The sequence below is a fragment of the Phyllostomus discolor genome, chromosome 3, assembly GCF_004126475.2.
Source record: "Phyllostomus discolor isolate MPI-MPIP mPhyDis1 chromosome 3, mPhyDis1.pri.v3, whole genome shotgun sequence".
Classification (NCBI taxonomy): domain Eukaryota; kingdom Metazoa; phylum Chordata; class Mammalia; order Chiroptera; family Phyllostomidae; genus Phyllostomus; species Phyllostomus discolor.
Window position 1 is genome coordinate 71894620 of NC_040905.2, and position 15585 is coordinate 71910204.

The 15585-nt window shown below is 36.6% G+C and overlaps 1 protein-coding gene across 3 annotated transcripts in view; it reads right to left on the bottom strand.

Moving 5' to 3' along the window:
- Positions 1-15585, bottom strand: part of FBXL17 (F-box and leucine rich repeat protein 17) — a 476470-nt gene that overhangs the window by 304327 nt on the left and 156558 nt on the right. For all 3 annotated transcript variants that reach the window (XM_028532156.2, XM_036020633.1, XM_036020634.1), the window contains exon 6: positions 70-200. In XM_028532156.2, coding sequence (XP_028387957.1) covers positions 70-200 — 131 coding nt within the window. The remainder of the gene's footprint in view (positions 1-69; positions 201-15585) is intronic.

Here is a 15585-nt window from a genome sequence, read left to right on the forward strand (position 1 = left end):
ATTAGTATTTGGTACATAGAACTCATGTTTTCCTCTGGAAAATTGTTTTTAAGATGTTATTTTTGTTACCTGTCATTTATGATCCAGTTCAGACAGAGATTGAGAGAGCTGAGATTTTTGCACCTCTTGACAATTTCCATCACGGTTTCATTATCCAGTTCAGTGATATGACGTAGGTCCAAGCTGGAAAGGTTTCTTAGCTAATGAGATAAATAAAATAAAAGATGAAAAAAAGTAAATGTTACATTCATTCTAAAACAATTATATAGTTTATTACAAAATAGAGTATCATGTATAATATTTAAATAGATAATAATCCAGAATCATTTAATTAAACTGGCTTTAAATAGTATTTTACATACTAAATTAGAAATGAGATCAGAAATCTATTGTGAATATATAAATGATAATGTATTTAAATCAAACAGATTTTACCGAGGCATAATAAAAATTAAAAGTTAACAACCTAATAGGTGTGGAAGCTATTTGATATATTACATTAAGTACCCACAACATGATAGGATTATTCTCTTTAACACTGTTCAATTTCAGATATTTATCTTCATGATTATCTACTTTTGCATAGGTTTTCTCATTTTTTAAAAGATAAAATATGAGTTAAGTGGTTAATTCCAAGATATCTTGATGCTATTTTATCAATGTACTACTAATTGTCCCATTACGGGTTGTATGCTTCACCATGTGGAAAGCAATATAACACGTTTAAGAAGTAAATGTTTTCTCTAGGTGCCACTTTCCCCTTTTCTTCATTTTCTCTACTCTTTTCCTGATGTCTCCTGACTTCCCCTGATGTTTCATCTCCAAAGAAAAATAATATTATTTAAACAAAGATAGTAGGATCTTAATTATCCTCTTCAAATAAACTACTTTTCAGATAAGTTACTTTTGCTCAGTAACATTAACTTGTAGGAGGATCTAAGCTCTAGAAAGAAATGCAACCCCAATTGAGACACTGATTACGATCTTGTGAGACCCTGGGCAAAAACCAGCTTGTAGTACCTGGACACTTGACCCGTGGAAACAGTAAGATGAGTAATGTACATTGTTTTAAGCTGCTAAGTGTGTGATAACTTGTACAGCAACAAAAAAATTAATATAAAAGGTCTGTAGGGAACTTTGCATCCTTGAAGATAAGCTTGGTTTCTCTTAAGATGAGAAGAATATCCTCAGTCACTTGAAACACTGAGGCTCACTGCCCTTCATTAGATGCATGTGCTCACAAAAGTACTGAGGGAGATGCTCGGTCCATTCAGCCTTCTGCCCTAGGTGTACCTTCAGCTCCCAAGAAAATCTTTCTGGGACGACATGAAACTCTGAAGTGGCCATTCTGTTAGCGCCACTTTGTCAGTGGGGGTGCAGGGGGGCAGTCTTTCTAAATTTCTCAAACCAATCCTTGACTTTTACTCAATTCATATTTTGTGAACAGTTGTATGTCTCCTGTCCATATCTTAGTACCACAAGGTAACCATCTTTTTATACTACTAAACTTTTATTTCCAGAAGATTTTGCATTGGGGATAAAGAAGTGCCTAAACTGGTTTCACTGGTCAAACTTTGTTATTCCTGATTAAGCACAGGTGAATTTGTACATGTCAAGGATCCTAGTCACTGGTAGACTTGTTATTACTCTTATTAATGTTCCCCTCAGTAATGCATCCTATACTTCTATTTTCTATATAAAACCCAGCATTTCTCTTAAACCACATTATTTTTATAGTTAGCTCTTTTTACAGAGTATTCTTAATCCAAACACCCCCAAAATTTTTGCTGTTGGAGATGTACTCTTCCGGAAAGAAGTAAAACACCAAAGAGCCTCTTTGAACTGCAGGTGCTGGGCAGCTGGCTGGGCTCCTGTCCTGACAAGCAACCTCGTGTCCGTACCACAGCAAAACCAGAAGAGGGCCTATGGGGTTTCTTGAAAACACTCTGAAGCATGACTATTAAACCTATGAATGTAAAGATGAATTTTGCCATGCATAACCACATACATATGTGAACTGTTAAATAGAGCCACATACAATACACATAGAGCTTCGCTGTCTTTATCCTTTATTATAGTCACTAGGAAGTCATACATTCATAAAAGTTTTATCCAGCCACACAAATACCTCCTATACATGTATAGCACAGCTTCTGATACAAAATTTCTATGTGAATTCTTATATATCTTTTGGCTTTCTTTATCGTAAAATATCTCTTTGTCACAACAGTGCAGATGTACTTAATACCAATGAACCATACACTTCAAAATAATTGCAAAGGTCAACTGTATATTATGTGCCTTTTACCACAATTAAAAAATCTCTTTTATCAACCAGGACATATAGGAACATACAATAAAGTTCCATAGAGAAGAAATTAAAGTACAGATAATAGGGAGAAAGATGCTAGCAAACCTAAACTACATATTCTATAGACTTGGGAGAATTTAAAAATACCTTCTAGAACAATGGAATAGCAAGGAGTAATGATTCCAGTCACTATCTACATGTGATAAAACTCTAGTTCTGGCTGACTGACTCCTGAGCGGTTAGAAGTCGGGCAGCCAGGCTGATTCCCAGCACCGGAGCCAGGTGCCAGCACTGGGACATGGTGGCCGCTGCTGCCAGGCACGTACTGCTGATAAACGGAACCTTTCTCACTCTTGCAACAGAGCACAAGTTCATACATGAAGAAACAGATTCATTTTGGCACCCACATGCCAGCATTCTATTGAGATCTTGAAGAGTGTTTTACTCTTGGATTCAGTTACAGAGCTCATTTTTTTTTCTGAGCTGACAATCACTGACTAGACTCCCATGGCCTTCCCTATGACCACTTTTGCCATTTCAACTTGAAATATGACAGTATCCAAAGGCAGTTCCAGGGAGCTAATTCCTGGTAACCTGCACCATTATAACACACATACTGAACACCTCTAGGAGATGTGGCATATTTTCATTCAAAACTCCATAAACAGCTCTGTCAAATTCATCACATTCTTTCCCTTGCTATGGGAATTTAATAATAGTGCCCTCCAGTGTTTCATAAAAAGCTGCCTAAAATAATCCTTTAGAGCCTGAAACAAATAATTACATTTACAAAACTGACATTTTAATTAAACTTACTTATAAATTCACTGGTAGTCTTGGGTTATACAGATCACAGAGGATTTGAATAAGTAAAGCCATACAACAAAGATCTTCTAAATGCTTTGCTCCAATTTTTAAACATTTAGCAAAGTATTTTAAAAGAAACTCAAGTTAGAATATAGAATGTAGGTAACCAACTTTCAGTTTAATACTGCTTTTATTGGGAAAAGTATTACATTATCCAACTCAGGTTAAAGACTAAAATTAGTCAATGATTGGTATGGCTGTATATGCACTTAAGTACAAAGTGAGACACTAAAATGTTACCTAGCAGACACAGGCTTGGAGGATTATAAAAATACCTTAAATGGTTTCCAAATTTTCTTAAGACCCTGGAAAAGCAAAAAATGAAACAAAATTCTCAATTGTACAGGTTGCCTACAGGAGGTGAAGCAACAGAAGAAGACTCACAGAATCTTGGCAAAGACAGCAGGATGTTCCACTTTTTCAGGCTAACAAGGATAATTTATGTGACACCAGTTGGAGGCGTTAATTTTTGAAAAGACTAAACACTTCTGTATAGTTAAGCATGTTCAAATGTCAACTAGTACCTAAATTACTTCTTGCCAGCCCTGCAGATGTTGGCTTTATTGGGAGTGAGTTTCAGAGCAATCTGCTGTAATCTTTAGGGATCAAAGTCAAGGGTTAAGATAGGCTGCCTTGACAGGGTTAACTGAGGCTGTAGATCAGTACCACAAACTCATCCACCAATCACCTGTCAGGCTGCCAAGATGATTACTGAAGAGACCAAAGGCACAGGGAGACAAGGGTTAGAGAAAGGCATTACTAAGAAAACTGGGGAAAGCCTTCTATTAAGGGCAGGGAGGGAGACACAGGAGAAAGGGAGAGGGTTTTAGCATGGGTCTTTGCATGGTAAAACTGAAAAAAATACTAAATAACTAAGACTGCTGGGAATGGAAAGAAAAGGGACAGAGGGAATTTCTCTCCCTGAGCATATAAAAGCTTTCAAACTTTGACAGGGCCTAGTACATTTAGAGAAGAATTTGGTTGGACAAGAGAAAGAATATAGGGCATCCCTTCTGCTCATCAATAGGCCTGAATGAACCTCAGCTTCATTAAAGCTGGCACTCCAGTACAGAAATGGTAATAAAAGCTAAATAAACCACATTTAGGACATCAGGCAAATCCTTTCCAGCACCTCATAGAACTGAGTACCTCGGTGGGAACTGAAAGCTTTTAAGGAGAGAGCCTGAACACCTGCCAGAGACAATAAAAATTTCTAATTCCAATCATGAAAATAGGATGTCCAGGGTCTTAACTGCTGTCACATCCACAATAACTACCATGTTAATCCTCTGGCACCTTCTCTGTGTATACCTTCCAATCACTGGCTTCTTACGCGCACTGGGCTGCTGTCTCTGCTTTATTTCCAATCAAGGCCTGTTTGGTTCTTTATTCTCCTACAGCATCTGATATCTTTCACCATTTTATTCGCATTCTGTTTTGCTTTCTAGCACCCTTTGCTGAACTGTGTCTCCTCTAAGCTATCCCTCCTAACTCCTTCTTGCCACATTACCATCCAGATTTATATTCCTTCAATAACTGATCACATCTCACACCTTCTCTGAAAACTTTAGGAAACAAAATATTTCAACTGCAAAAAGGAATCCCAGAACTTTCCTATCAAGGCCCTTCACTGTCCATTCCTACCACTCCCTGATATCTGCTAGGCTAGCTCAGATCTCTTTCCCCAAGTTTTGGGAAGTTGTTCTCACTGAGTTGTGTTCAGAGAGCTGTGTTCATTATTTTAAAACTGATCTCATTTCCTGATTACTTTAGAGAAAGGAAAAATTAGTGAGTCACAGAAATATACTTGCCTTAACACAAATTATGAAGTAGGCAGTCTTCAACATGACTATGCCCTTTAGGCAGGAACCATCAATTGGTAACAACTGCCAAGGGACCATGGGGGCTAAGTTCCCTTTGTGCTACAACTACTTGGGGGTCTGCTCTTCATTTTCTCCATCTCCTTCACCCTCCCTTTCCCCTTCACTTCCACCACTCTTTCCTGGGCTGTGCCCAGGACCATTTCATACCTTCTCTCAAACCTTTAGGAATAAAAATATTCCAACTGCAAAAGGGAATCCCAGAGCTTGCCTATCTAGGTGGTCAATGCACAAACATTTGACATCTTAATGCTTGAGCTGACCCAAACCTGGATATCTGGTGTGGTACTCTTTTCTTTTTTTTCTTTCTTTCTTTTCCTTCCTCCCTCCCTCCCTCCCTTTTTTCTCTTTTCTCTTTCTCTTTCTCTCTCTCTTCCTCCCTTTCCTCCCTCACTCCCTCCCTTCCTTCCTTTCCTTCTTTCATCCATTCATTCACACTTATTTAAATGTTTCCTGAACACCTGGCTTTAACCTTGGCTACACTTTAAGGATCATGTGGGTAACTTTTAAAAAATAGTAATCATCCTGGCTGGTGTGGTTCAGTGGATTGAGTCCCTGCCTGTGAACCAAAGGGTCACTGGTTTCATTCCCAGTCAGGGCACATGCCTGGGTTGTGGGCGAGGTCCCCAGTAAGGGGCACATAGGCGGCAATCACACATTGATGTTTTTCTCCTTCTCTTTCATCCTCTCTTGTCCTCTAAAATAAATAAATAAAATCCTTTAAAAAATAAAATAAAAAATCATAGTTTTAAGAAAAAATAGTAAGAACCAGGTCCCATGCTTAGAAGTTCGGAGTTAATTGGCTTGGGATGAGGCCAGCCATTACTATTTTTGAAAAAGAAACCCCGTCGATCCCAGCCTGGACTAGGAAACACTTCCCTAATGCAGAGCAACTAATATATAAATATCTAGTTACTTTGAGTATAAAATTAATTTATTAAGCTCAGCGTCTTCAGTAATTCATAAAAAAATGCAGATGTTATAATTCATGTAGGCAATAACTACTGGGCACCTATTATGTACCAAAAAATATTCTAGCTGATAAAATACGGCAGTTAAAAAAAAAAAAAACGACAAAAATCCCTGTCCAAAGGGGTGCTTACATTCCCTACTTATAAGGCGGCAGGGAGACCAATAAATAAATAAGCAAATTATATAGTATGTTGAATGGTGTTATGTATGATAGAGAAAAAAATAAAGCAAGGCAAAGCAGATGGAAAATAGTAGAAGGAAGAAAGAAGGGGCATAATTTTAAATAGGCAGTCAAGGATGATCTCATTGAAAACACGATAATTCAAGCAAAGATTTGAGGGAGGTGAGGGAGAAAACAAATGCTGATATTTAAGGCAAGAGTCAATGCATGAGGCTCTGAGATGGGAAGTGCCCTAGTATTTGGGAGGATTAGTAAGGCGCTGGAGGTATTGCAGCAGAGTGAATAGAAGGGAACTAACAGGAGACATGGCCAAGGAAATGAGTGAAATAGGGCAGACTCTATGAGACCTTATAGGCCAAAGTAAGTTTTTTAGCTTTTGCTCTGAGGAATTTTGGGAGTTCCTGGAGGTTTTAAGCTGGAGTGTGACATGATATAACTTGCATTTTTAAGTGATCATTCTAGTTTCTGTGAGCCAAGGATAGGAGCAAGGGTAGAAACAGAGACACACTGTATTGAATGAATCCAATCAAGCAGTATCAGTGAGTTGGACCACAGTAACAGTTAGCTGGAGGTGGTATGAAGTGATCGGATTCTCAATATATTTAAAATTAGAAATTAGAGTCAACAGAATTTTTTGACAAATAGGTTAAGGGGCCTGAGAGAAAAAAGAGAATCAAGGATGATCCCAAGGTTTGGGATTTGAACAACTGGTAAGTACTGTTGCAATTAACTAAGATGCTTTGGGTGCAGGTAGGAACACACAGTTTGGTTTTGAATATGCTATGTTTGAGATGCCTGTTAGATATTCAGAGAGATATGTCAAATAAATTGTGGAGTCATCAGCACATACATGGCATTTATACTTCTAAATCTAAAATATAAAAGTACTGATTATATATAAATATTGCTAAGCTAGGTACAATCATAGTAACCCTATAATTTATAATGGATAAAAAATTAATTAATTAATCAGTTCAATTAATATGCAGGTATGTACACCCATAGTAATAAAATATAGTACATGGTAGGCTAGCAAGATTATTTTCTAAAAACATGCATTAACAACTATAGTGTCCTGAGTCACCTGGGGCAGTTACAAAGCTGTCTTCATTTCCTATGAAAACATAATTCAGACTTCATGGCTCCAGCACATGTCCTCTCAAAAACCTCCTGGGATGCCCACAGGCAGAGTATTGCCCTCTATACACCCACCAATGTTACAGCTCCCACCACAGCCTTAAACACAGTGCTTTATAGCGTGTCTAATTAATTGCATGCTGCTGCTATGCCTGGGTAGCTCAGTTGGTTAGAATTTCATCCTCATACACCAAGGTTGGGGGCCGATCCCGTCAGGGCACATACAAGAATCAACCAATGACCTGCAAGCTATTGAAGGTCAGGGACCATGTCTTATTCACTTTTTTGTTACTAGTGCCTAACACGGTAGTAGGTACATCAAACACATTTATTAAATGCTTACTGCTAAATGAGTATATTTGAAATTAGGATATAAACTTTTTAAAAACTTTTATTAGCATTTATTTTATACTGAATTTACTCCTGAACCGTAAGTTTTTGTTTCTCCAGTTTCTTCTGGGATATCTTTTCCTTCTCTGCAACATGTTCTGCTTTAGGAACAATCAGCTCTTCTTCAGTAAGGATCATCTGGGTGTGGCAGGGAGAGCTCATGCATCTGCCCATGAACTCTCTAAGTTCTACACCACATCTTGGGAGCTTTGTTCACCTAGATGTACTCAGTTACCAGAGAATCTACATCTACACCCTTAAGTTCAGCATTACTCTCTGCATTTTTAAGCATGTGCAGCAAAAATTCACCATTCTTTTGGGCCACCTACACTGTCTGTGTGCAGCCCCACTGTTTGGCCTGGGCACACCTACCAATGCCACCATTGGAATGACAGAATGGCACACACTGCTTCTGTAAAGTGACATCCTTCAGACACTCGGTGGCTTTTCAGATATGCATATGCTTGATGGCCTGGGCAGTTTCATGAGTATTCTGAAAGTGAACACGAAGATTTAAATCTCTTGATTTGCATGATTTTGAGGAGTTTTCTGGGTCAAGTGAATAGCAAACCATTTTTGGAATTTACCTTAGGCCTCTTTCAGGAAGAGAGTCAGAATCTAAACTTTAATAAAAATAACTTTGTTTATTTAAGTTTCCGGCAATTAGGTCTGTCTTTTTTATTTATATCAAATGCAGGACCTGCAGCTCTGAAGTGACATGCTTTTAAATGTGATATATTTGAACATAAACATCACTAAGATGTATGCATTAAATAATAAAAAACAACATTCTCATTTCACACAATTAAAGGTCATTTTAGAACAAGCATAATCAGTTCTCCATTTACATATTTGTTCTTAAAATAAAGAACATTAAAAATAAAAAAAAGCCTCTGTAAGTTGTCAGCTTTGATGTGTGTGGCAAGAATTTTGAGTAGTTCACCAACATTTTAATCACTGTCTTCTGCTGCAGAAATGTGGATTTGTTAATTGGATTTCTGCTTCTTAAACCAATTCAGAATGGATGCTCTGCTCCTCCTCTCTTACTCTGGCAGGCAGCATGGTCTCTAATTGACTTTTTCTAGTACTTTTCTTTCCATCGAATTCCTTTCTCTTCTCCATATAAGATTTCTAGAGCTTCTAACAAGCTACAAACAGCACTAAAAGTTAGCAGCACTAAGTAGCCCTGTAACTTTTTACAAAGCAGGAGCTAAGGAATGGAACTTTTCTTCAATTAAAAAACAAAATGTGCCCTGGCTGGCGTAGCTCAGTGGATTGAACGCAGGCTGCAAACCAAAGCATCGCAGGTTCGATTCCCAGTCAGGGTGCATGCCTGGGTTGCGGGCCACGGTCCCCAGCAACCACACATTGATGTTTCTCTCTCTCTCCCCCTCCCTTCCCTTTCTAAAAATAAATAAATAAAATCTTTTAAAAAATTCTTTATAAAAAAATGTTCACACTTTTACTTAAATAAGAAAAATAAATCAAAGTTCAAATAAGTTAATGGTAAATTAAGTCAAAGGTAAAGGCAAGTAAGAAGAGGCTACTTCATCTAAATGGCCTAGTTGTATATCTCTCTTTCATTTTCCTCAGACCAAGTTCAGAGGTGTATTTGAAAAAAAAAAAAGTTCATAGAATTTTGAACCCATGTTAGTCATTTGCACCCACATATCACACTACAATGTGCTGAAAATTTTAGAACTATATTCCAAATAAAAGTTTTGTGATCTTATTTTTAAAAGCAGTAAAATAATGGAAATGCCATTAGTCCAACACCAAAGCTTATCATATACAAGCCATAGGACCTGTACATTGACCTCTTGATCTTACACTATTAAAGCAGAAACAGTCAAAGTATTCCATTCATTATTTCTAAATGTGTAAAGCTGGAAAACAAAGGCATAATATTGATGATGTGTAATTTTAAAAACATTATGACATATATTTTTATTTTCTGCCATTACAAAAATGTTACGGAAATATTGTATCTACTGTCTAAAATAAAATGTCTTTTTTTCTTCCTTTGTGGTTTATAATATGCAACTGGAACTCACTCCACATCAAAAATCTCTTAGCTTTACACTCTCATTTCTAGGCCTCAACCTAAAACCAAAAAGCTAAGAGCAAAAAGGGCCTAAACCCTAATTTCAGGAATTAGTGTTCCTCTTCCGTGGCCAGGCTGTTTCAGAGAGAGTGAGTCAAAAAGCCCCGACACACAGGATTGGCACTGGCTGAGCCACTTGAGTCTTCCAAAGGCCCCCAACAGAGTTCCTAACCAAATGGGAGCAGTGTGAAGCCCCATCAAGGGTACCTGCAGCTGCTCTCTGAGGGTGACCATGTAGGTCTGGAGGACCCTGTGTGACCCAGGAAAAACACAGCTGCCCTAGGCATCCATCAGCAGCTTTCTCGCTTCTAAATCTCTAAGTCATTTGTAATAGAACAAATAGTCCAAAACTAATAAGTAGTTCTTTCTCCTATCCTTACCCCAGAAGTCCCCAAATAAAGCCCCAAACACCCCTTCTAGCTGGAAAACAAGTCTGATATTAACAATCTAAAAAGGAATTAATCAGATCACTCCTACTAGTCAGAAAGTAATCACAGACTCTTATCCTAAAAAAAAAAAATTAGGATGCAAATTTGGAAAAAAATACTATTTCTTCCACAATCTTCGTTTCTGGCATTGTACTTGATGTAATTATTCATGGTATTATCCAAGTGCCCCAATCACATATGATAATGAAAGAATGAACAGTTTCCCAGTGAGAAATATGGCCTAAGAACACTCAAACTTTTTAAAGTGCATGTAAGGATTTATACCCAAAACCCACAGAGGAATTCTCCAAACACTGACTCAGAGCCCATTTGTTTCACTTAGTTTCGCCTTTGTTGCACAACAATAATCCAAGAAGCAACAGCATTTGGTTTACAATATATTTAAATTAGGAATTCGTAAATTTTAGTTCCTGACTCCCTAATCACACTCAATACTAACAGCTGGAAGGGAATGATCTAAAATTCTAGGATAATGACTAAGGTATAGGCAGGCAGTATATCAGCTATCAATAAGAAAGAGTAATCAGAAAATATCTTTATGAAGTTTTTCTTGATATTAAATAATGTAAAATATAAAATTACATTATTAAAGTAGATAGTACAAATTTTTGCAAAATGAACTGCAAAAATTTTACAACTTTGATTTATATATTAAAGCACTACTTCCCAATTAAAAAAAAAACTGTCCATCTGTAATTCTATTCTCTCAACCATTTTTGTCTGTCTATGAGTTGTTGAAAAGCTTCAATGGACTGAGAAAAATTACAATAGCTAGTGTACATCTAAGGTAGAACTTTAAAGACTGGTTTATGGTTTATTTTAATATATTCTTTATAATTTCTTACATCAACAGAAAGCATTTATTAAAATTAAATTATTTTTTAAAATTAAAAAGACAAACAGAGAAATTGACATGATAACATGTTATTTTTTGTCAGTCAAAACCATTAGGTATAATTTGAATTAACTGGTAACTAATAACCAATCACTCAAATTACTTACCACAATTAACTTCTTACTTAGCCAAATATTTTTCTTTACATTTGCCTCTGTGAATTGACATTGTACATTACAGCTCTGGGAAAACATTTAAATTTTATTCTGCTAGGAGCATGTATAAAAAGCATCTCTCTATAAGAAGGCAGCTAGCCCTCTATCCCATTCTTGGGACTCACCATGGCCTGTAGCTTCATTACTCTCAGCTGTCACGTAGTTAGCTGCCCCTCTCTCTCGTGTTATAGCCTGTCTAGTTATAAACAGGACAGAGTGTGAATAGTGATAGTCTAAAGAAGGATCAAGTATAATTTAAATCTTATGTGCAATTCTCTGCTTTGTGCTTTGATCCACTGTCACAAGATTCTCTGAGAGGAAATAAATATCAGTTCTGTTTTCTCAAATGTGCTCTCTTGAAGGAACACAAAATGACAGAGAAAGGAAGATATATTGAGACTAAGCAGAAAAACAGTAACTATTAACAAGTATTTATTAAATCACATAAAGAGAATTTCATTAAGGAAACTGGTTATTCTAATGAAGTAAAAGCAGAGAAGATGAACTGGAGGAGCCAGTGTAAGCCAGAGATTTAACAACAGCAGGAAGCCACAGGCACCCCAGGCTGGGGGGACAAAAGGAAGGGTCAGTGTTACAGGAACCCACAGGCCTTGGTCACCCAATACCATCTGGAGCTGCAAGGGCTCTGTCCAGGGCTGGAACCAAGGAGTAGATAGAGCTGTAACCAAAAATGCTACCTGAGAGAGAGGGAAGGAAGGAGAGAAATATCCTAGCTCTCCTTCCCTTTGGCCTAAATGGCACCTACAGAGTGAAGTCCCTATGACAATACAAGTATGCTCAGAGAGAAGAAAGGATCTGAAGGCAAACAGACCTAGGACCCGCATAAAGCAAAAGGAAAGAAGGGGGTAGGCGAACCAGTTTCCAACAATGAAAAAAAGTAGTCAATCTAATGGGAGTTCGTTGTAACAACCCAGAAGCTGATCACCTTTGTCTTCTTCTTCAAGCCAGATGAAAGCTGTAAAAATCATAACTTGAGCTGCCTTCTCAGGCACAGGTGTACTGTTTCATTTTTAAAGATCCAAGATTGATAGCTAGTTGCATGTTGAAAAAGTACCTCTGATCAAACATAATGACCAAGCATTTCCTGTAGTGAATATAACAGAAAGCTCCAGTGGGAAGCTTTTTCTTGGGGGTGGGGAGGGCAGTAATACGTTGGCAAATCATCCCACTGGGATATAATCAATTGAAAGGAAGTCTACAGGAGGAACAGCAGCTATGTTTCTAAAGGTTTTGTAAATACACCATGATAAACAACTTTTGTGTAAATGTCTGTGATACCTCTGGCTAGAGAGCAAACATGTGAGAGGCTCAATTGCCTTTAGTCAGTGGACTCTACTGGACTCAATTCCTGGGCCAGTATGTCTGGAGAAGAGTGAGCTCAGAAACAAACTTCATTCCAAAAAGTATTACAGAGAATAATATGTAGGCCCAGACTCTGTTTAAATATTGAAGCTCCAAGCTAAAATTAAGAACACACACAACTACTGTAACATAAATAACTTAATTTTTGACTAATAGACAATTACTATGGAAATAAATTTCCTATTTTCAAAGAATATGACTACAATAAAGATACAACATAATCTTCCTTTTGGTATCCATGAACCCCTGTACATCTCACTATAAACATCACACAATGTTAAACAAAATTGTAAAGAAAATTAGATTATTTTCTATTAATCTAATTAGATTAGATTATTAAATCTTATGTGCAAAATCTGATTAAATCTTATGTCCAAATCTTGGCTTCTCTATGACTATTGATTGGGTGTGTACAATGTTTAAAACTGTGTGTGAATCAGCATTTAAGATGTATACATGCAGGCACTTCCCATGGCTAATGTACCCAGGTCAAGTGAAAATAGTGCTTAAATAAGATAGTTAAACTAATTACAAATAAAACACTGTTAAATATTTTAAAAATGTTTAAAACTAGTAAGTCAATATAAGTGCCAATGTTTGTTATCAACTGAATACATTTTTAAGTTAATTAGATTCTATTAACTCTGTAATTCTTTTTTTTTAAGATTTTATTTCTTTTTAGAGAGAGGGGAAGGGAGGGAGAAAGAGAGGGAGAGAAACATCAGTGTGCAAGAGAATCAACTGCCTCTCACATGCCCCTGACCAGAGAGGGGCCTGGCCTGCAACCCAGTCATTTGCCCGGACCGAGAATTAAACCAGCAACCTTTCAGTTTGCAGGATGATGTCCAACCCACTTAGACACACCAGTTGGGGCAACTCTGTAATTCTTAAAAACTGTTTATTCTAAATTAATAAGTAAGATCTGCTTACTTTTTTTCCTCAGTACTGTATTTCCTCATTCAGTTACACATAACTTATTCTCATTGAGCCCCAAATCTGGTTTCCCTAATTCATACAGTCTGCTCTACTGATTAAGGGATGAGAACCCATCCGTGTCCAATATCACTTTTTAGATATAAACCATAAGACTGAGTAAGAGACTCACTCTGATCCTTAAATAAAATTTCTGTCAAAAAACAGTGTGAATGAATTTGCAAATCTAAAAGAACATGAAAGCAACAACTCCTAATATTTTTCTTGGATAAAGACTGACCTCATGTGTTAGGAGAACAAATAAATATAGTTGAAATCCATTTTTACAAGAATATTTGCACCCCCCCCCCCATAATTTATAAACAAGTGTGTAATAAAAATTCAAGGAGTTAACTGAGGATAATGTAAGCAGAGTAAAAAAATATTTAAAATATAAAGCCAAGATCCAAGAAAGGCTCTTTCAGAAAAGATTCCCAAGTTTACTCATTTTATGTTTATATATTTATATTAAAGCCCGAAGCAACCATTTTATCAAACAATAGATGCAACAAAGAAACTCATTTGTTCATTTTACTTGTTAGAACTTCCACCAACTGAGTCATTTGAAAGATGCGTCCACTTGTTTTACTAGTGTCATACTGACTAGCCTGCTACTGCAGGCACTGAGATCAAAATGGAGCACGCTGACACATGACGACCGGAGTGTGAGCAGCGGAGTTATAAAATGTGAACGGAGAGGCCTCACTGAACAAGTATCACCGTCTTAACGGTATGAAAAAAAATAAATGTGGAAAAGTGATACAACTTATGTAAATACTGCCTATACTAATTTAGAAAAATTAAAACCAAAGTCACCAATTTGTGCAATAATAAGAAACAACAGTATACGCAATTCTGTGTATTGCTATGTAAGAATATTGAAAATAATTTTTATTAAAATGCTATTTTAGTTGTGCAGTGTGCTAAATCATTAAATAATCCTTAAAAGGTCAGCAGGAAAAAAAAAGAAGAGCAGACAAATAATTATTAATCGTGAGATTCAGCATTGACACTCAGGTTCATCAAGTTTTCAAGTAAGATTTATTTTCATGAAAATTATTTTATTTTAGTGAAAGATTATAAGTGGGTTAGGACTAAAGACATAAGACATATACCATAATGAATATTTTTCTCAGTAATTATTTTATTTATTCATTATATTTTTCAGCTGCTTCTTTAGTTATGTGGGAAGCGCTCTCCCTCCACAACCCTAGAGGAAGGTAGATGCCATTATTTTCCTCATTTTACAGATTAGGAAACTGAGGCAAAGAGATGAGGTGATTTGCCTAAGATCATACAATCAGCAGTCACACCATTAGCTCTGATGACAGCAATATCTGGTTTTCTGTTTCAAACCTTTAAGAAAAAAGTTAATGGACCAGACCAGGCACAGATATTCTCAGTACTTAGTTTTCGACTTAGCTCCTAACTTCCAGAAGGCTGAGAAGAATTGAAAACACGGTCATGTAAAACAGACCCTTCACGACACTCACTGAATCAGACTCACTACAGACCATTTCAGAGATGAATGAGTTTAAGAATATGCACTTTTCACATATCAACATATCATTCAAGTGTTATAATTCATCAGAAACAAAGGAAATGATAACCCATGATTAAACAGTAATATCACCCCTAAAGTAGCAAAAAAAAATAGTATGTTCTTCCTTTAGAATGAGGCATTTTTAACTGATCAGTTGTTTGGAAATGTAAAAGGCAAAAAAGTTCATCTTTTTTTTTAGTATCTGAATTAACAAGAGAAGGAAGATGAAAATTGAGTTGGCTGCATGAATGAACATACTTTCAGTTACTTACGTTAAATTGACTAAAAAAATCAATTTTGTTTTCCTTTAGAAAACATTTCATGTTTTCAAGCATAAGCACTTTTT